The 22,069-nt window shown below is 45.2% G+C and overlaps 1 protein-coding gene and 1 long non-coding RNA gene across 6 annotated transcripts in view; one reads left to right on the plus strand and one right to left on the minus strand.

Annotated features, from left to right (window-relative positions):
* The window catches only part of TBL1XR1 (TBL1X/Y related 1), a 178,862-nt gene that overhangs the window by 31,474 nt on the left and 125,319 nt on the right, over positions 1–22,069 (minus strand). For 4 of the 5 annotated variants that reach the window (XM_083739633.1, XM_083739636.1, XM_083739634.1 and 1 more), the window contains exons 3-4: positions 11,151–11,253; positions 2,721–2,866 (exon numbers count right to left, since the gene is read on the minus strand). In XM_083739633.1, coding sequence (XP_083595759.1) covers positions 2,721–2,866; positions 11,151–11,208 — 204 coding nt within the window. In that variant the 5' untranslated portion in view covers positions 11,209–11,253. The remainder of the gene's footprint in view (positions 1–2,720; positions 2,867–11,150; positions 11,254–22,069) is intronic. The other variant, XM_083739637.1, reaches the window with a different exon arrangement.
* LOC310845141 overlaps positions 1–22,069 on the plus strand; it is a 35,906-nt gene that overhangs the window by 9,023 nt on the left and 4,814 nt on the right. The window lies entirely within an intron of this gene.

Below are 22,069 nucleotides of genomic sequence, written 5' to 3' on the forward strand. Positions count from 1 at the left end.
CTGCACAGAGTACTTTGCAATGTGTTTTTAAAGCAAGAGCGAACTCAGGATCAGTGTTTTTTTTTTTAAAAAAAAACAACTATGGGGGCCCTCTAAAAAGGCGTTGCAGGGCGAGGACAGAATGGGTATGCGGGGCCAATTGTCCTGTGAAGTTACTGAATAGTATCTGTCTGTAAACAAATGAAGATGCCTTGCAAAAAGAGACAGTCCACTGCTCTGCCTCCAACAACGTCTTAGGGGAGACCCCGCCCTTGACCTTGGGGTTGCCCAATAGCAGAGTTGGAGGCAAATCCCCCCCCCCGGCTACTTTCATTTCACCCAGGCTGCCCCCTAAAGTTGATGTGCGCTGCCATTCAGACGGTGTGCATATGTGGGGTGGCTATGCTCCCACCCCCAATATTTTATTCAAGTTGGCACCCTTTGGTTATTGGCACCCGTCTGTCTCAAGAGATCATGGAGTGCACCTCTGGGGATGAAGCCAAACCGCTCTGTTAGCGGAAACCTGGGGCGGAAGCTGGGGCAGCATGTATGCAGATCCTGGGTTGCCCAGACGACAAGACCCCAATCGTGGCCTCGGGGCCCAAAGGAAAGCGGAGCGATATGTCTGGCACCAGCTGGGCTGCAGAGTTGCGGGACGGAGGCATACATGGCACCAGTCAACTGTCTTAGGAACTGGATCTGTGCAGGGTTTACCCTTTAGCCTTTTCTTCTCAAGGCGGATATCTTCTCCTAGATGAGCTCCCTTTCCAGGTTGACGAGCCCCCTATACAGTGGTACCTCGGGTTACATACGCTTCAGGTTACATAGGCTTCAGGTTACACACTCCACTAACCCAGAAATATTACCTTGGGTTAAGAACTTTGCTTCGGGATAAGAACAGAATTTGCTGCGGCAGCAGCAGGAGGCCCCATTAGCTAAAGTGGTGCTTCAGGTTAAGAACAGTTTCAGGTTAAGTACGGACCTCCGGAACAAATTAAGTACTTAACCCGAGGTACCACTGTATACAAACAATAATATGTAACCTGAAGTGTATGTAACCCGAGGGCATGGATGGCCCTGGAATTCCAGGTCTTAGGGAAAAAGAAACTATTCCGACCACAAGACTGGAGAGCTTTTTCAGGCAGATTCCCTATCATTGGGAATCGGGTTGTCATGCCAGTCAGACTTCCAGCCTAGTGCTGCTGTTAGTGAACACTGGGTTGGTGCATTTGCATCCACTATTTGATCGTGGATGAGGGGGGCTAACTTGATCTGAGAACTGGGTGGAAAGACTGGGAGAGCCGGACCTGGCCCAGCTCAATTTGCCTTCCTTCTCAGCACAGGAGACTAATGTATTTTCACAAAAAATATCCAAACGTATGTTTAAGGTCAATATAATAACCCATACATTTGCTTTTGTTAAGTACTGCCAGAAGGCAGGGGACACACCAAACTGAACTTGAAAGTATTTCCTCAAAAACTGCCTCCATAGACATGTCCTTTGGCTTGTTTTTAGAAACTGGGAGGACGGGACAACTCCTTGTGGCGGGCTGCTTCCCTCATTTATTCTCCGTTCTTCCCCTGGACTCGTGTCCTTCCCAGAGATTTCTTTTCTCGGTGAGAGTGGTGAATGCTCTCTCTGTTCTCCAATTCAAAAGGAAAGGAGAGGGATATCAAAGGAAGGCGGAAATGGCCGCTGGGCCTCAACTGAAGTGTTGAAAAGGCTCTCCTTGTGGAAGGCCAAGGGACCACCTGAGTTACTAGGCAGAAATAAGGGGCTCTGGAAAAGCACCTGCTTGGTAAGGAGCGGGAATGGCTGACGTGCACAACTTCAAGGTCTCAAAAGTAGAAACTTTCACATCTTGAAGGAGGGTGCGGAGAGGAGATAATCTGAGTGGGGACTACTTTAAAAAAAGTTTTATTTTTGTATGGAAGGGTTAGTGAGGAAAATGGTGAGGTGTGTCGGTTTCCATTAGACTAAGAAAGCCAAGGACATTAAGAGACATTAAGGGCAAATTCCAGCCACGCAAAAGCCCTCAAGGAGGGTGTGGGACAGGACTGATGGGGGCTGTGGCCTGGGGAGTGTCTCTAGGGCTGCCTTCAGCCCCAGGCCTGAGGTTCTCCACACCTGTCTATGGAATAATGCAGTGTGTGTATCTCCAAAACAGAAACATCTTTGCAAAAGACTGGGCAAAATCATTAGGCCAAATGAGAGCGAATTGAAACCACAGTGTCCTTAAAAAAACAACACAACCAACAGGGTTCCCTCCCCAATTTGATCCACTGCCTTATTGGTGTTGTTTGAATGACCACAGCTGGTGGCGCTTGTGCTTGACCTCCTAAATGAAGAGACATCAACGCTTTGGCCATGTGTGCACTGCGACAGGTAGTTCCGAGCTTTTGGCAACTGCATGCCATGCTTTTGCAGGTGAGGGTGCTTCTTTCTGCACGCTTTCTTAATTCCTTAGGCTTGCCCACAATCTGGTCACACGCGACCTGTTCACATTGAAGGAACTTTAATATCTGATCTCTGGAGGACCAGCAGTCTGATAAAAGAACACACGGACACACACCCACACCCAACATGGCAATGAATGACTGCCCTGATTGAGACCTCCATAGAACTTTGTATTATTCCAACCTTCTTCGACAAGAAAAGGTCTGGTGAGCAGAAACTACAGAGGATCTAGCGTGACAGCAAACCATCTAAGCAGGAAAGTCGAGGAGGAGACTTGCCTTACCTCATTAATACTGACTTCCGCCTCTACATACTGCAAGCCTTTCTGGATGATGGAAATCAAAGCAGCAGGTGGTACCAGGGCACCGTTGATGTTAGACTGGCTGATATGGCTCTCGATACCAAAGGTAAATGCTGAATGAGAGAACCCTAAAGACAAGGGGGAGGTTATAAGGATGTGCTCATACACACACAAGAAGCCTTAGGCTAGTGATGGCCAAACTCTACCCTCCAGCTGTTTTGGGACTACAACTCCCATCATCCCTAGCTAACAGGAACAGTGGTCAGGGATGATGGGAATTGTAGTCCGAAAACAGCTGGAGGGCCAAGTTTGGCCATCACTGTCTTAGGTTGTCAGGCTGCGGCCAGCAGGTCAGGCCTGGAGTGTCACACACTGCAAAAAAGGACACAAATCAACTTTTCCTGAATGGTAGGATTCGTTATCAAGGTTTATCTACCAAAGACCACAGCAGAGAATCTTACCTAGTCATGCTAGTTATGCTGCTTTGCTGTTACCCAGTGAATCCATTATTTCCTTTATAAACCTTGGTCAAGTCTATCAACCCCCAAAGCTCTGGTGAGGCATTGAAATTCACTTGTTTATTTCCCTTTCTCTCACTACCACCTCGGGCCGCATTTCCATTTATTCCTAAATTGCATAGGACAAGGGAGAATATATGCCTACAGGAGGATTAACTTCACGACAAAGCATTTTAATTGCATGAGCACACCAGCGCCAGGCGTGCGTTTCTTCTGCGTGCCGTTTCAAGGGCAGCATAATTATCGTTTTGCAAATAGGAAAATTAGGATTACTGGATGCTAACAGTGTTATTTATTTGCTTGCCCTGAAAAGGTAAATCCATTGTGAGGAAGTGATTCATCTTAAGCTGTTACGGTTTTCCACTCGTAGGTAATTAGAACCTCAGAGAACTCCCCTTTTGGGACGTTATAAACAGTTGCTTTATAGCCGTTGGGATCCAAAATTTTGCACAGATACCGGAGAACAGAGAGAGAGATTTCACAGGTATTGCAGCAGTAACGATAACAAGATAAAGACCCAGGAGGCAGAATGGGGCTATGCAAATTAAAGGGCGGGGCTATGCAAATAGGAAAAGTGTTCCCCCAGGCAGCAAGTTTACTCTGTTGAGGGGAAGGGGGGGGGGGATTACAATTTACTAGGCCAAAACCTGCTTTCCATTTTGGACCAGCGTTTGAAATTGCCAGGCACATTTTCCACCTCGCTATCGGCCACTTGCAACCAAGTGAAGATGCCTGGGTGCCAAGATGGAGCCTGACATCTCCACCTGGGGGGATCCATGGATCTTGCCTGTTTTCACACACTAACAACACATCCTATAGAATTCTATCAGTTGTATTTTATCTGCATGAGATAAAAGGACAGTACACAAATTGCAATCATCATCTTCATCACCATCTGAAGAAATTTCGGGAACCACAAAGTCGTTCTGGAAACTACGACTTTTGAGCCATCTTGGCCTCCAAATGGCAACTGGACATTCCATTTTGCTAGGTGTTATCAGTTTTGATATTGGTCAGATCAGATAGTTGATACGAGTGCCGAGGCTCACATGCCCTGCTTTGGATGTTCATGTGAGGCTATAAGAACAATCAGATCTGGGCTACTGTATATGCAAACAACCATTTCCCTGCACAAAAATCTGGTTCATTGGTCATACGATCTGGATTTTTTGTGTGAAAGCTAAATTGGAATGTTACGGCATTGCACAGGCTGCCAGCCCTGTCTGGCCCATTGGTTGTTTCAAAACTATAGACCCTCCAGAAGATGCCAGGGCAGCCACTCAGTGGTTTTCTTTTCATAGGGGTTCAAGAGTGTTCCCTCTCCCTCTTATCTGCCCTGCCATGGGTGGCTTTCGATAGAAGTCCTTTGGTTCGATAACAACAACAACAACAACAACCACCACCACCATTTATTAAACCCGGCCCTCTGGCTGGGTTTCCCCAGCCACTCTGGGCTGCTTCCAACAAAACACTAATATACAACAACCTATTAAACATTAAAAGCTTCCCTAAACAGGGCTGCCTTCAGATGTCTTCTAAAGGTTTGGTAGTTATTTTTCTCTTTGACATCTGATGGGAGGGCATTCCACAGGACGGGTGCCAATACCGAGAAGGCCCTCTGCCTGGTTCCCTGTAACTTGGCTTCTCACAGCGAGGGAACTGCCAGAAGGCCCTCGGCGCTGGATCTCAGTGTCCGGGCAGAACGATGGAGGTGGAGACGCTCCTTCAGGTATACTGGACTGAGGCCGTTTAGGGCTTTAAAGGTAAGCACCAACACTTTGAATCGTGCTCGGAAACGTACTGGGAGCCAGTGTAGGTTTTTCAAGTCCAGTGTTATATGGTCCCGGCAGCAGCTCCCAGTCCCCAGTCTAGCTGCCGCATTCTGGATTAGTTGTAGTTTCCGGGTCACCTTCAAAGGTAGCCCCACATAGAACGTATTGCTGTAGTCCAAGCGAGAGAGATAACTAGAGCATGCACCACTCTGGCAAGACAGTCCGCGGGGAGGTAGGGTCTTAGCCTGCGTACCAGATGGAGCTGATAAACAGCTGCCCTGAACACAGAATTGACCTGCGCCTCCATGGACAGCTGTGAGTCCAGAATGACTCCCAGGCTGCACACCTTGGATTATTAAAGTGGATAAGAGAGAAGCTTTCCTCCTGCTCTCCTTTCAATGTGTTCCGATGAAGGCAAACACTGGGAGATTCTGCACAGCAAGATGGAAAAAATAAAATTGTGCACAGAGAATGAAATTCGTGGAGGACAGGACTGCCCTTGGTTAGTGGTCACTGCGGTTATGTTCTACTCCATTGCTGGAAGCATATGACTCTACACATCAGTTGCTGATGTCCAGTTTTCAGGCTTCCCGTAGGAATCTGGTTGTCCATTGCGAGAACAGGACTGCTGACCAGATGGGCTTCTGGGTCCAGCAGGTCTTCTTTTGCTCCAAGAGATGTTGTTGCTGAAACTTTTCATAGAATTGTAGAGCTGCAAGGGACCATTAGCATCATCTAGTCCACCCCCGCCCCCCGCAATGCTGGAATCTTTTACACAACGAGGGGCTTGAACGCACAACTCTCATGCTCGACCGGTTGAGCTGTCCCAGAGCTTTTGTTTCGTTTGTTGCTGTTGTTTTACAGTGACGGGTTGAAAGCCACTTTGAACAATTGGGGAAAAGCAATCTATACGCATTTTAATGAATTAAATTGGGGAGGGAATAAACAAAAGAGTCCAGAAAAGACAGTGAGCTGGGGTTCAGGGGTATGAGCATGAGTGTGGGGAAACCCAGCATCATCAAGCTAGTTCTGTTAGGTCCAATGATCTGTCCCACCTAGAACTTCCTAAAAAAATCAATGTGGAAAATGTAAATTTCCTTGCACATTTTCATATGTAGGTGCTACAAAACATCAGCATTCTGAAGCTCAAAGTTTCCAGAACTCCAAAATTTGGTGCATGGACATATCTAGGTCAGTCCCCCAAGTAAGACAATGGGCAAACAAGCCTATAGCATTTGTATGTGAAACTTATCATTTCACTTTTGTGTACCACCTTTGTTTATTATTCTACACAAGGCGGTTTACAAAATATACAAGAAAAGAAAAACACCTTACAATAATCTGATCCCAACACAAAAAGCCACAAATGAAATGTAACTTTTAAATGGATTAAAGGTAAAGGTAAAGGGACCCCTGACCATTAGGACCAGTTGTGACCGACTCTGGGGTTGCGGCGCTCATCTCGCTTTATTGGCCAAGGGAGCCGGTGTACAGCTTCCAGGTCATGTAAGCCGCTTCTGACGAACCAGAGTAGCGCACGGAAACACCGTTTACCTTCCCGCTGGAGTGGTACCTATTTATCTACTTGTACTTTGACGTGCTTTCAAACTGCTAGGTTGGCAGGGGCAAGGACCAAGAAATGGGAGCTCACCCCGTCGCAGGGATTCAAACTACCGACCTTCTGATCGGCAAGTCCTAGGCTCTGTGGTTTAACCCACAGCGCCACCCATGTCCCGCTTAAAATGGATTGACTTATATCAAATAAAACAATATTCAATAATCTAATAGAATGGAACAGTACATGATAAAATTAACTCTCAAAACAGCAGCAAATAATAATTAAACAGAATTCCGCTCTCAACAATTACAATAATTATCGTCAATGCAGCGAGCATCAATTTTACGGATCATGGTTGTTGTTGTTTTAAAAAAATATGGGCCTGAGAGGAACGACTTGTTAAGGCTCATCAAAAAGACAACTTTCTCAAAATTAAACAAGACTACAAGGGAGCAAGGCAGGACAGTGTAAAGGAGAGAAGGGGTGTCTACCGCAGGTACACTGCTTTCAGTTGCCTTGGCACACTCTGAGTAACTAAAACAGGTATTATAAGCAGGACCTAAACATTACTAAAGGTTCTGTGGGTAGCTGGGCTTTAAAAATCGCACACTGAGTTCAGCTGCCAGGCGCCGGCTTTCTGCCATCCCTGGAAATAATGTGTGTATTCATCTCATTCCTGGACGCCGCATTCGCTAGCACTAATGAGCCACTGTTGAGCTGGCACTGCTGTGATTTATCATGGAGACACCCCACGCAGGATTTTCATGGTCGCAGAGCCAGGGTCGCAGCTCTCTGAAAAAACCGCTTCCCTTTCCAAACACTTCCCCCGTGAAGGCAACCCTCTCTTGAAGGCGGTCCAATCAGACGAGGAGGGCTTTGGAGCGAGTTTTTTTGGGAACTTAATTTACTCTCTCTTTGGGCTAACGTGCAAACAATAGAGGGAATGAATACATTTTCCAGTTTGGGCTGAATTAAGCAGAATGCTACCGCTACTGCAGGAAAAACTGAAGAGTGGGATTTTTCGAAGATAAACATTGCATCCTACTGAGCAATTCATACACACGAAGTGAGAGATTAGAAGTCACAAGAGTCCCAGTTAGGACTCTGAGGGGCTGGTACCTCAGGTTAGACCAGGAGATGTGATCTCCAGCTCACAGCCTGTGGGGACAGCATCTCGAGCTGAAATCCCCAGTACAGGTAGCAACCATTTTGCGTGTGTCCAACTGACGTGTGATCACCAACATGCAGGTCCTTTTGGATCCGGAAAAGAGTGGGACAGACATGAACCTGCCTGTCCATTAAGACCTTCCTTGGAGGCCTCGGCCCAGTATACCTTGAAGGAGCATCTCCACCCCCATCGTTCTGCCTGGACACTGAGGTCCAGCTCCAAGGGCCTTCTTGTGGTTCCCTCACTGCAAGAAGTGTGGTTACAGGGAACCAGGCAGAGGGCCTTCTCGGTGGTGGCACCCACCCTGTGGACCACCCTCCCATCAGATGTCAGGGAAATAAACAACTATCTGACTTTTAGAAGACATCTGAAGGCAACTCTGTTTAGGGAAGTTTTTAATGTTTGATGTTTTATCATGTTTTTAATATTCTGTTGGAAGCCACCCAGAGTGGCTGAGGAAACCCAGCCAGATGGGCGGGGTATAAGTAATAAATTATTACTATTACTATTCCCTTGTTCTGCTGCTACTGAAGAAGAAACTCAGGAGTCAGACCATTACTCCATCTGGCTCAGTTTTGTCTACACTGACTAGAAGCAGCTCTCCAGGGCTTTAGGCAGTGGTCTCTCTCAGCCCTACCAGCAGTTTTCAGGAATTAAACCTGGGACTTTCTGTAGGCAAAGCAAATGAGAGGTGTGTGGGTCACCAGAAACAGGACATCCTCTGTGGTGGCCCCTTGCCTCTCTCCGCAAAGAGGATACCCTGGCAGCAAATCTGTTGTCCTTTGATTGCCAGGAGGGGGGAAATGGGTGGGTGGGGGGTTGCCTTGTGGCCTTTGGATTTCTTTTGTTTTAATTTGGATTAACTCCAGGTCCCTTCCAATAATAGTAATAATAATACTTTTATTATTTATACCCCAACCATTTGGCTGGCCTGCCCCAGCCACTCTGGGTGGCTTCCAACACATAAAAAAAGTAATACGGTAGAATGAAGAGCCTTGAACTGCTAGGAATCTATGTAACTGCGGCAAAACCCACAGAATTATTATCACGCTTACATACCACTCTCACACCAGAAATGAGCTGGGTCGACCACATCTCAGTTTAAAAAGAAAATAAAAATTAAAAGGGAATGTTCTACTCTGCTTTTGCTAGGTTTTTGCTCCTTTGGATGTGGAGATGGTTCCAACAACATGTGAGCCATGCTAGCGATATCTAATGCAATTCTAAAAGTGGCCGAATAAACTTCCCAACCGCGTGTTGTAAGACCGAAGTCCTCACTGCAGCTCCAGGTCTCTCCATTAAAAGTACTCAGTTTGTCTGATTAACACTAGTCTAGTCAATCTATAGTTTAACCTCAAACGTGGGGGGTTTTCATTGCAAAAATAGCAGACAATTCACCAAAACGCTCAGGAAGGTGAGCTCTTGTCAGGTACAAAGAAGGGTCCCAAAACCCCTTCCCCAAGGAATATTCCCCATACCCCACCTTTTATAGTGTTCCATGTGGTTTTTCATTATTTTCTATATACAACTCAGTATCTTCTGAATCTAACACCGTGTGAAAGTGTACACAGAAAGTTTCAATTTTACATACAACATGCAATTCAAGATGCACACTGGGCCAAAATAAGTTGAAGTTTTGTTTGAAAATTGGAAAAGAATCAACACCTGAGCACGCATATTTTTCCACACTTTTTTTTTTTAAGGTAAGTCTTAACAAAACTTCCAGTGCATGCTTTTTTAAAAGTCTATTTTGATGTACAAAACATGATCCTAGTCAGAAAGAACTGGCGTTCTGTGTGCTACAATCCAGGTGAGCAATCTCCTTTCTATGTAGCTTTATCCCTTGTTACTCCTCTCCCAGTAATATACTTCCATAAGAAAAACCATTCGTGATGGCAATTTCCACTTGCGGTACCATATGCTGCTTTTGCAATAAAGCTGAGAAATTTTTTTGAGCCAGATTGGGCAGAATTGACAGGTTACAGAATTCAGCTTTTCAGAGCACAAAATCCATCCCGCAGACAAAAAAACGATTAGAAAACTCCATAACCGAAAAATTGGAGGTAAAAATAATAATAATCAAGAATGCCTTTGAAAACAAATGCATCTTCCTGGCAGAATGAAGTTGGCAAAGGTACCAGGCAGGACTCTCTGGGAAGCTTATTCCAAAGAGAAGGGGTTCCACCAAAAAGGCCTCTGCCCCGGAAATTATTTCTCTTGAAACTGATCAATGCATCTCACAGCTGCTTTGGAATAATAATCTTCTTGAGCATTCTGTATTAAGCTAATGTACTAAATTCCGAGGGTTAGTCAAAAACTCACTGAAAAACACTGGTGCTTTTCAGCAAGTACAGTGGTACCTTGGTTTGCATACGTCTTGGTTTGCATACATTTTGGATTACAGACACATCAAACTCTGAGTGCATGTCCCAGTCTGCAACCTTTTTTTGGATTACAAACAATTTTTTTTTGGAGGCCCCATTGGTGAAAGCGCGCCTTGGGTTACAACCTGTTGTGGTTTACAAACGGATTATGTACCTCCGGAACGGATGATGGTACCACTGTACACAAAGCAGGGAAGAACAATATTTAGCATCCATATAGCAGTTTGGAATAGCAAAAATGCTTTACCTATAGATATTTATTATATATTTAAAGCACCCTTCAACTCAAAGGGTTGCCTGCAACATCTAAAATGAAATGCAATGTTTCACCATAAAACATTAAAAGTCATAAAACATTAAAAGTATTAAAACGTGTCCCAAAACCATCGCTAGACATATATCAGCAAGTCACTCAACAGGAAACACAACACCTCCGTTGCCTAGAGCAGTGTTTCCCAAACTTGGGTCACCAGCTGTTTATGGACTACAATTCCCATCATCCCTGCCTAGCAGGACCAGTGATCAGGTATGATGGGAAATGTAGTCCCAAAAAAGCTGCAGATCCAAGTTTGGGAAACACTGGACTGGAGTAACAAAAAATGTCTCCAACTGACATTTGTATCTCCCCCAAGAGTTAATTCTACAACCAGGGTGTCACTGCAGAGAAGGCTCTGCTCTACACCCTCGCCAAATAAATAGCCGTCGTCGAAAGGACCACCGGCAGAGCTTCCCTTGCAGATCTTAAGGCATAAATTGGCAAAAATTGGGATAATATGGACTTGTAATAATCCTTATATGTAACCATGTTAAAGTAGGCCATTGTCACCATCCCCATGCCAGAAATTTGAAAGCAGATGGGAGTTTGGGTAAGAGAAATTGCCTTGGTGAGTCATACTCTAGTCTTTCAGCCACTACGCATGTAACACAATACAGATCCTGAAGGATGTCTGAATATTTGTTAAACGCTGCCCCCAAAACGGATCCCTCAAAGAATTAATAGCCAAATACTCACCGGACTCTTGCAAGTATCTATATACGAGGAAGTTAACCTCATCACTGCTTATACTCATCTTTATGCCCGCTTAAACCATGAGGTCACAACGAAGGATATAACCCTGGACAAAGCAAAACACAGCAGGTTAAGAATCTGAAGGTGAACATTACTGCTCTTTGTCTCTAAAAAACATATACATAAATAATAACTTAATGGCACGTTAGCTTGCACTTTTACAGGTGCCACACAATGTTCATTCTGCCTTTACAAGAAGCCTCTCCTTTAGTGTGGCAGCGCCTGTACTGTGGAACTCCCTGCCTCTTGAAATTAGGCAGCCACCTATTCTTTTAGACACCAGCTGAAAACGTTTCCCTCCCAGGAAGCCTATCCAGACACATGGATTTGTTATATTTCCTTCAAATGTTATATTGATTTATCCCTTTGTTTTTAATGACGATTTTATGCGTTTTTAAAATGGGTCTGCGGACTTCAGCCACTTTTTTATATATCATTATCGACTTGTACAGTGCTTGGAGAATTTTCCATCCGAACAAGCGGTTTATAAAGGTTATAAATAAAGAAATAAATGCATAGCCTGCCGTTGCAAAAGCGACTTAAAGGTGTAACTGCAACTAATGTCTTCTGGGTAAGGCAAGGCAGCAGATGGGGAAAAGCCAGGGCAGCATTTATACATGGAGAAATTATGCCATCTACGCTCCCCGTCTGATTCTTCCATCCAGATACTACAAGTATAAATGTTCGAGGTAAGGCCCATGGATGTGGGTGACGCTGTAGTCTAAACCACAGAGCCTAGGGCTTGCCGATCAGAAGGTTGGTGGTTCGAATCCCCGCGACGGGGTGAGCTCCCGTTGCTCGGTCCCTGCTCCTGCCAACCTAGCAGTTTGAAAGCATACCAATGCAAGTAGATAAATAGGTAATAGGAGGGTAAACGGCGTTTCCGTGCGCTGCTCTGGTTCACCAGAAGCGGCTTAGTCATGCTGGCCACATGGCCTGGAAGCTGTCTGTGGACAAATGCCGGCTCCCTCGGCCTATAGAGTGAGATGAGCGCCGCAATCCCAGAGTCGTCCACAACTGGACCTAATGGTCAGGGGTACCTTTACCTTTACCTAAGGCCCATGGAAGCAGTTTCTACACCACATGGGTAAAGGACGATATTTGGGGAGCATCAAAGATATTTTCACTTGCACTGCACATTACTAGAATTTGAGTGATTTGCCACTCAGGCTGTTGTCACAATATTTTTCTTAAATGGCATTATCGTTCACCTATATATATTGCAACGGTTGGATAAAAATGTTCTCTTCCAATACCGATCAAGGAAAACAGGGGAGAATAATAATAATAATAAAAACCTGGCAGGCATCCAAGCTGACGAGAGGTTTCCTATCCAATGGACAAAAGGTGGCAGTGTAACATAAAAAATGAAAATAATTAATGGTGAATGGAGGATTTTAAAAAAGGGAAGGCTGTGAAATGAATGGGCAATTTTCCCAAGGAGGACATCACAGTGCAAACTGCTTATACCTGCCTAATCTATGTGTGCAGATTTAGAATGTTTCAGTGGGCTTCTAAAATAAATATTCTGCCTTCTCTCCAAGGTGATCCTTTTGTCTTTTAAATAAGGGAAGTGATAAGTTTAGATATAAACCCAACCGCTTAGAACAAGGTCCTCTCCCCAGCACACCCTGCAGCCTGCGGTACAACTTTAGAGAGATGTTTTTCTCCAAGCGGCTGGGACTCCGGTCTTCCCAAAGAACAAGAGAAGCAGCTCAAAGTATATTTTACATCTCTCTTCAGAGGCCAGGCCTTCTCTTTTGGGTGGGTGCTATGGAAAAAGCCATTGTCTCTTAAAAGAGAGACTAACTTTTTATATAATATTTTCCACGGTGCCTGGGCGGCTATTGCAATGAACACATTCTCTCCCAATCTTCAAAGTACAACAAACACATGGCCTGGCTAAATTTACTCATGAGTAGACAACATACACTTGCCGGTTTTAAGGTGCTGCAAATATCCTAAGCAGCAACACGCGGAGGTCAATAGGATGAAGAACACACACAAGTTAAAGCCCATCAAACTATTATAATAGGGGCTTTGGTGTGTACACATGATGTGCAATTTTCAAATGAGAAAAGATTACATCAATACAATCACTCTTAAGCTCTGCTCCTTTGTCGGCGTCCCCCACCCTCACACAATCCCCACATTCTGGACTTTTGCAGCAATGTACGCTCTTCACATGATCTGGAGCCCAGTTTCATAAAATGGAGAAAAAAAATATAGCTGCCTGCAGGCTATAGTTGCAATATTACTACTATTACTACTACAGTGGTACCTCGGGTTACAGACGCTTCAGGTTACAGATGCTTCAGGTTACAGACTCTGCTAACCCAGAAATAGTGCCTCAGGTTATGAACTTTGCTTCAGGATGAGAACAGAAACCGCGCGGCAGAAGCAGGAGGCCCCATTAGCTAAAGTGGTACCTCAGGTTAAGAACAGTTTCAGGTTAAGAATGGACCTCCAGAACGGATTAAGTTCTTAACACGAGGTACCACTGTACTACTAGTACCTATTGAATTTGTGTAGTGCCCTACATCCATCGATCTCAGGGCGGTTCACAACATAAAATTAAAATATAAAAAAACCACAAACTACGTAATAAAAATCAGAACAAAACATAAATCTCCCCTGTTGCGGTCCTGGGCTGTTTAAGGCTTTATAGGTCCAAACCAGTACTTCGAATTGGGCCCGGAAATGAATTGGCATCCAGTGCAGTTGGAACAGATCTTTGTGTGTTAAGGTCTGAAAACGAGTTCCTCCCATAGTTGGTTAGCCCGATAAGCCATGGTTCTTGCCTGCAGAGAGGTTTCTAAGCACATTCAGTAGATATTTTCCCCCTTTGGGGGGTTTGGCCCTTAATTCATTCTGGGCCTGCATTAACAACCCTAAAACTTGACCCGCACAAGCTGAAAAGCATCTGTGGCAAATTATTACAACTCCCGTTCCATTAAAAGCCATCGTGATACAGCCCATCTCTTAGAAAGGAAAGCAAAAGTAACACGATATAATTTTGACAATGTTCTCAGGAAGTTGCAGGTCATAGCTTATTAGACAGTGAATTTCCCAGAGGTGCAGAAGTGAAGTGAGCTGTGGTTTGGATGATGGGGAAAGAGAAGATTATTTGTTTGGAAAATGCACCCTTCTCAGGCCTCTCCAGCCTTTGTTTACCCTCCATTAGCCTCAACCAGACATGCTGATGGGAACTGTCATCCAAAACATCTGCAGGAAGCCATGTTGGTGGAGGCTGAGCTACAGCAAAGAACCCCTCTTCTCCTAATTAACGGGGCACCGATTTTACCATCTGCTTGTACTTAATGGCTGGGGGGCCTAACTTTGGCTGGAAATGCTCCTCTCTTCCCCACACCCTTCAAGATTTCATTGGTACAACTCAGGTTCTGTTGACGTCAGGCTGAACATGTGGCCCTCCAGATGTTCAATAACTCCAACTCCCATCAGCCCACAGACAAGGGGTTGGGGATTATTGGAATACGGTATCATCTGAAGGGCCACAGATACATGACCCCTGGCGGAAAGGGAAGCTTGGGCTTGGCTGGGTGATGCTCAAGTTTTGGGACCAGTTGCTGTATGAAGACTGGCCGACTGCACTTCTTATATTCAATACAATACAGCGTTGCCTTGGAATTACAGCGAGGAGCAACCCAAACATGAAGAATGTTTCTACACATTTCCTTCCCTGATTTTCCCTTCTTAACAACCTGGGGCCCCTTCATGGATCACTGCCTTGCCGTGGCGAAGGGGCTTGAATAACTCAGAGAAGCTATGAACTATGCCGAGCAGGGCACCCAAGATGAACAGGTCATAGTGGAGAGTTTTGACCAAACGTGATCCACTGGAGGAGGAACCGGCAGGCCACTCCAGTATCCCTGCCAAGAAAACTCCATGGACAAAGACAACAGGCATAGAAAAGTTATGACGCTGGAAGATGAGCCCCTCAGGTCGGAAGGTGTCCAATATGCTACTGGGGAAGAGCGGAGGACAAGTACAAGTAGATCCAGAGCTGATGAAGCGGCTGGGCCAAAGCCGAAAGGACGCTCAGTTGCAGATATGCATGGAAGTGAAAGGAAAGTCCAATGCTGTAAAGAACCATGAACCTGGGTAAGTTGGATGTAGTCAAAAATGAGATGCCAAGCCATTCTTAAGGAAATCAGCCCTGAGTGCTCACTGGAAGGACAGATCGTGAAGCTGAGGCTCTAATACTTTGGCCAGCTCATGAGAAGAGAAGACTCCCTGGAAAAGACCCTGGTGTTGGGAAAGATGGAGGGCACAAGGAGAAGGGGACGACAAAGGAAGAGATGGTTGGATGATGTTCTTGAAGCTACCAGCATGAGTTTGACCAAACTGCGGGAGGCAGTGGAGGACAGAAGTGCCTGGTGTGCTCTGGTCCATGGGGTCACGAAGAGTCGGACACGACTAAACAACTAAACAACAAAACAACCTGGGGTAGGGGTGGAATTTAGGCTGGGAGATAGTGATTGACCAGTAAATCATCCATTAAGCATCATGTGGCTGAGTGGGGAATGATCCAAGTCTATCGCTTATACGCCCATCCTGGCTGTCAATGGGCGAGGGCCACACAGCAGCAGCAGCTCTGGCCGGGCGAGCCAAATTGCTCCAGAATGATAAACAGTTACTTCAGATTTCCATCCCTGGTGCCAAGTTTCAAGTCCTGCGTAGCTTTTATGGCCAAATTATAAATATCTAATACCCAACAGAGGAATGTAACCCCCCAAAATGCTGACATAATGCATCACAGCGACTGTGAACTGCATTAAGTGTTGACAATGACCTTCTTCACATCTTAAGGATGAGAAAGGTATGGCCGGGAAGTCTTTTGCAACACATGGCAGAGCTGGATTTTGTGAGAGTCGTCAGCTTTTTTCCTTTCAAAAAAATGATCCGCTCAGAGCAAAAAACGTGCAAGGGGTTAGTGGTGGAGAATCTTCCCCCCATTGCCATGGGAAATAGGGTCTATTTTAAAGCTGCAAGTACAGATGTCATTATGACATTGTGTAGTATGTTACTCAGTGTGTGCATGTTTTCTCAAGGGGAGGAGTATTCAGATTTAATTGTGGGAGGCCCAAGTTCAAAATGCATGCTGAAGCTTTCTAAGTGATGCAAGCTGCGCCTTTAGGCTTATTTTATCCCTTTGCAATAAAGAAGGAAGGAAGGAAGGAAGGAAGGAAGGAAGGAAGGAAGGAAGGAAGGAAGGAAGGAAAACTGAGACAGGTGCTGGTCTTCTGGGTTCAAAAATAAATTCTTCCGTGTGCCTGCCTGACCTCTTCCAAATTGCTTTGCCTTTAGGTTAGATTTCTGCAATGCATTATATATGGTGCTGCCTTTGAAGATGATTCAGAAACTGCAGGTGGTACAGAATTCAGCGACCACCCTGTTCAATGAGCAGGCGACAACAATCCTTGCCCGCTGGCTGCCAATTAGCTTTCAGTTCCAATTCAAAGTTCTGGTTTTGACCTATAAAGCCTTAAATGCCCCGGGACTGCAATACCCCAAGGACCGCCTCTGATCATATGAACCAACCTGGACCCTGCGATCATCATCTGAGGCCCTTCTTCGTGTGTCTCCTCCTCGAGAGGTCTGGAGGGTGGCAGCAAAAGAACGGGCCTTTTCCGCAGTGGCTCCCCGTTTGTGGAACGCTCTCCCCAGGGAGGCTTTCCTGGTGCCTTCATTACGTATCTTTAGGTGGCAGGCAAAAACGTTTCTCTTCAACGTGGCATTCAGCTGATTAACACTGGCTTTTTGACGTGCTTGTGGGAGGGTGTGTGTGTTATTGTTATGTTTTTATTACAGTGGACGCTCGGGTTGCGAACGTGATCCGTGCGGGATGCATGTTCGCAACCCGCAGCGTTCGTAACCTGCAGCGGCGCGTCTGTGCACACACGGGTTGTGATTCGGCGCTTCTGCGCATGCGCAAAGTGCGATTTAGCGCTTCTGTGCATGCACAACCACCAAAACCAAGAAGTAACCCGTTCCAGTACTTTTGGGTTTCGGCGGTCCGTAACCCGAAAAAAACGCAACCTGAAGCATTTGTAACCCAAGGTATGCATTTCGTATTCTCATTTCGTATTTTTCTGCTGTGAACTGCCCTGAGATCTTTGGATGAAGGGCAGTATACAGATTTAATTAATTAATAATCCCCCCCCCCCCAAAAAAAAAATGAGAGACTTTTTGGAGGGTGGGGAATCAGGGACTGCTAGAAAGGTGAGGCAAAGCCAGCTGGAAATGGGTAATCTGGCACTCATCTACCTCTTCAGCTACAGCCCATGGCCAAATTTCCCATGCACGCTCCCCTCACACCACGGACATTTCAACAGCAATTTATTCGGTGACAGGATCAAGGCCTTTTTCTGATTTATCCGCAAAGCATTATTATAAATTACGCCAAGTTTATGCAGAAGGATAACTTCCAATGAGCCTCCCCTTAAGTTTCAATAAACTGCCCTAGCGTAACTCAAAGGAGAAATGAAGCTGGGTGGAATCATCCATCTAAAAGTCATTAAGGAAGCAAATTTGTATAATGAATAGGTGGTTCATACATTTTAAATGCATTACATCTTTTATCGGGATGTATTTATTAGGTATCAATTTGAATTAGGACTGACATCAACCCCCCCCCACTTCCTCCTAAGTTCTTAAATATTGCCTCCTGCTAGATGTTATTGATCGACTCCTCCGAAGTGTTGCATTCGGGCTTTCAAATATTTCGTGGGTGTAGAACAAATGAGCTTTGCGAGGTGCTTTTCTAAGCTTTGAGAGAAGCTGCTAGCGGAAGGCTTGCACTTTTGATTTCTAAGGAGAGGGTATTTATAGCCACCGTGATACTTAAAACTCTGTCCGGGAATGCCTTTTCAACCAAGAAGTGTTTTCACAAATTCTGTAGATTAGGAACAATCTAAAGCAAAAATGAGGGTGAAAGAGGAGAGCGCAAAATATGGTCTGAAGCTCAACATCAAAAAAACGAAGATCATGGCCACTGGTCCCATCACCTCCTGGCAAATAGAAGGGGAAGAAATGGAGGTAGTGAGAGATTTTACTTTCTTGGGCTCAATGATCACTGCAGATGGTGACAGCAGTCACGAAATTAAAAGACGCCTGCTTCTTGGGAGAAGGGCAATGACAGGCCTAGACAGCATCTTGAGAAGTAGAGACATCACCTTGCCAACAAAGGTTCGTATAGTTAAAGCTATGATTTTCCCAGTAGTGATGTATGGAAGTGAGAGCTGGACCATAAAGAAGGCTGGTCGCTGAAGAATTGATGCTTTTGAATTATGGTGCTGGAGGAGACTCTTGAGAGTCCCATGGACTGCAAGAAGATCAAACCTCTCCATACTGAAGGAAATCAACCCTGAGTGCTCACTGGAAGGACAGATTGTGAAGCTGAGGCTCCAGTACTTTGGCCACCTCATGAGAAGAGAAGACTCTCTGGAGAAGACCCTGATGTTGGGAAAGATGGAGGGCACAAGGAGAAGGGGACGGCAGAGGATGAGATGGTTGGATAGTGTTTTCGAGGTTACCAGCATGAGTTTGACCAAACTGCGGGAGGCAGTGGAGGACAGATGTGCCTGGCGTTCTCTGGTCCATGGGGTCACGAAGAGTCGGACACGACTAAACGACTAAACAACAACAACAAAGCAAAAGCTGTAGCTCAGTCTTGGTTGAGCTGGACTGCCTCAGTCATTACCATTTCTTCTAGCTTCTCATTCTAGGATCTTGGGGAATCTATGTCCCTCCAGATGTGCCTGGACTCCAAAACCCATCAGCCCCCACCAACATGGTCAATAGTCAGGGATGATGGGACTTGCTGTCCATCAACTTCCTGGTGGCCATCGTTTCCCTATCTCAGCCTTAGCCAATGCCTTTTCAACAACACAGTAAACAGAAAGCCTTCGGTCCAGTATACCTGAATGAACGACTCCACCCCCATTGTTCTGCCCAGACACTGAGGTCTAGCGCTGAGGGCCTTCTGGCGGTTCCCTCACTGCGAGAAGCCAAGTTACAGGGAACTAGGCAGAGGGCCTTCTCGGTAGTGGCGCCCGCCCTGCAAAACACCCTCCCACCAAATGTCAAAGGAAAAAACAACTACCAGAAGACATCTCAAGGCAGCCCTGTTTAGGGAAGCTTTTAATATCTGAAGGACTATTCTATTTTAATATTTTGTTGGAAGCTACCCAGAGTGGCTGGGGAAACCCAGTCGGAGGGGTGGGGTATAAATAAATTATTATTATTATTATTATTATTATTATTATTATTATTATTATTACACCTTCCAGAAAGTAATGCACATGTGAATGTTAGCCATTGTTATTTAGGCACTCACAAAGGCAAAGGAATGTAAAAAAAATAAAAATGAATGCACGCTCCAAGGTCTTTTATAATTGGGCATGATTCACCTTCATTCTCATTTTGGGCAGGCAAACGAAGCATGAGTCGCTTTGTTAACGTCATTTGCTCTAATAGTTTGATATTCAAATCAATAAGGTGCCATTTTTAAAAATCTCTGTTCTGGCCAGCCCAGTTCTCTCGCTTCCACTTTTGTTTGTCGCCCCCCCCCCCCAAAACCCATTATTTTTTTACTCCTAGCAGCAGCATGCTGCTGTTGTTTTACCCCAGGCATTCTCTTATCCCTGTTTAGCTTCAGCTGTGAAACTGTCTGTGCAGCCCTATGGGTGCTTATTTGGAAGGTCAGTGAGCTAAAGCTGCAATCCTATAGGCACTCCACTGACCCAGCAGTCCCTTTCCCCTACAAGCCTGCTTTATTCCCAATATATATACTCTGCACCGGGTGCCTTGCCAGAAAATACACACAATGTCTTGAAAACCTGAACCCAGAAAGCATGTAAGAAATTATGCAAAGCAAGCAAATGGACTTATTTTCGCATGCTGCTGAAGTGCATATATTTTGCTGCAAGGTGTGTGTATGTGTGTGTGTGTGTGTGTGTGTGTGTGTGTGTTCGCATGCGCTCACATACAGCTCTGATCATACTCTTAAGCTTCTGTGACCTAATTTAAGGCAGCCAGCTCCCGCTCTCTGGCCCAATCTGAACGGAGGAAGCAAGTGATATGACACAGCCAGTTTGGAATTTTCTAAAGAAAGAAAATGACAGGGTGGTTTTTTGTTTTGTTTTGTTTTTGCTTGTTTATTTTTGCAAGAGCTGGGAGGGGGGAGAGCTTAGTTTAAGGGAAAGCAAATGCTAAAAATGATAACCACATCCTTGCTGGCTGGCCTGCAATGCTGGGCACAATAAGCAGGTCTAGCGTAACAGGTGAAAATGCAGATAAGGTCTACCTTTCAAATATGCCTGGAGCAAAGCATTATTCTGGCTACTGGACAAGGCTCTACCCACCACCCCCAACCTCAGAAACAAGGGAATTACAAGTGAAATAGGATAATTCTGTGTCCATGTTATCTAGACGGAAAACTGAACCACCTTCCAGTTCAGAACTGGATTGGAATCTTTTTTCGTAGCAGTCTACTGATGTTTTGCGAGAGAATAAAATTCTGGAGACCAAGGAAAAGCGCAAGGGAATGAGATGTCGGGTTATTAAAACACTAGCCTCTTGTCTGTAAAGGGGGAGTGCAGGCTCTCTGGAAAGGATATGCAAAAGAAGGTGCTTTGTGCAAAAGTATTTATTATTTATATTGGGACGCAGGTGGCGCTGTGGGTTAAACCACAGAGCCTAGGGCTTGCCGATCAGAAGGTCAGCGGTTCAAATTCCCGTGACGAGGTGAGCTCCCGTTGCTCGGTCCCTGCTCCTGCCAACCTAGCAGTTCGAAAGCACGTCAAAGTGCAAGTAGAGAAATAGGTACCGCTCCGGAGGGAAGGTAAACGGCGTTTCCGTGTGCTGCTCTGGTTTGCCAGAAGCGGCTTAGTCATGCTGGCCACATGATCTGGAAGCTGTATGCCGGCTCCCTCGACCAGTAAAGCGAGATGAGCGCCGCAACCCCAGATTCGTCCGCGACTAGACCTAATGGTCAGGAGTCCCTTTACCTTTATTTATCATATTGGTACAGTGGAACCTCGGTTTTCAAACGTTATCCATTCCAGAAGACTGTTCAAGTTCCAAAAAACATTCTAAAACCGGAACATTTACTTCTGGGTTTCCAGTGTTCAGGAGCCAAAACGTTCCAAAACGGAGGCGTTCGGAAACCGAGGTTTGACTGTACCACTAAAAAGGTGCTATCCAATTTACGCAAACTGCGTACAAGTAGTTTATTTGCAATGCAGTCCATTCTAAGACGTCACCAGCATAGTAATAAAAGGGTCCCAAAATATCAGCTGCTTACGATTTACAGTTTTCAAGACAGTGAAGTAGAAGAAATGAAAATAACACCTATATATTTCACATCTGGTTTCAGATAGGACATTTTCATGGCCCTCTGGCAGCTATGGTGCCTCATTTTCCAGAAGTATTGTATTTGGTGTTAACTCTGGAAGTGTGTACTCGATTCTGACCAAACTAAGCCTCCTAGAGCACAATATACATCAGGAGGATTAATTTGGTCTCTCTCTCACACACACGTCATAAGCCAAGTTCTTCCACACTATTGTTTAGCATTAGTAATCCAATAGTAATTTAAATGGATTTCTGTGTTAGAATTAGAATTAGAAAAAGAAAAAGAAATCAACCACCAAGCATACATGTGCTACTGTGTGTCTACAGCACAGAATGAAAAACACATCCAACTCCTAGGCATCAACTAGGCCTGGGTGATATATTGATATACAGTCAAACCTCGGATCCCAAACGCCTTGCGACTCAAACATTATGGCTTCCGAAAGCCACAAACCCAGAAGTGAGTGTTCCGATTTGTGAAGGTT

This window comes from Podarcis gaigeae, assembly GCF_964106915.1.
Source record: "Podarcis gaigeae genome assembly, chromosome: 5".
NCBI classification, from domain to species: Eukaryota; Metazoa; Chordata; class Lepidosauria; order Squamata; family Lacertidae; genus Podarcis; species Podarcis gaigeae.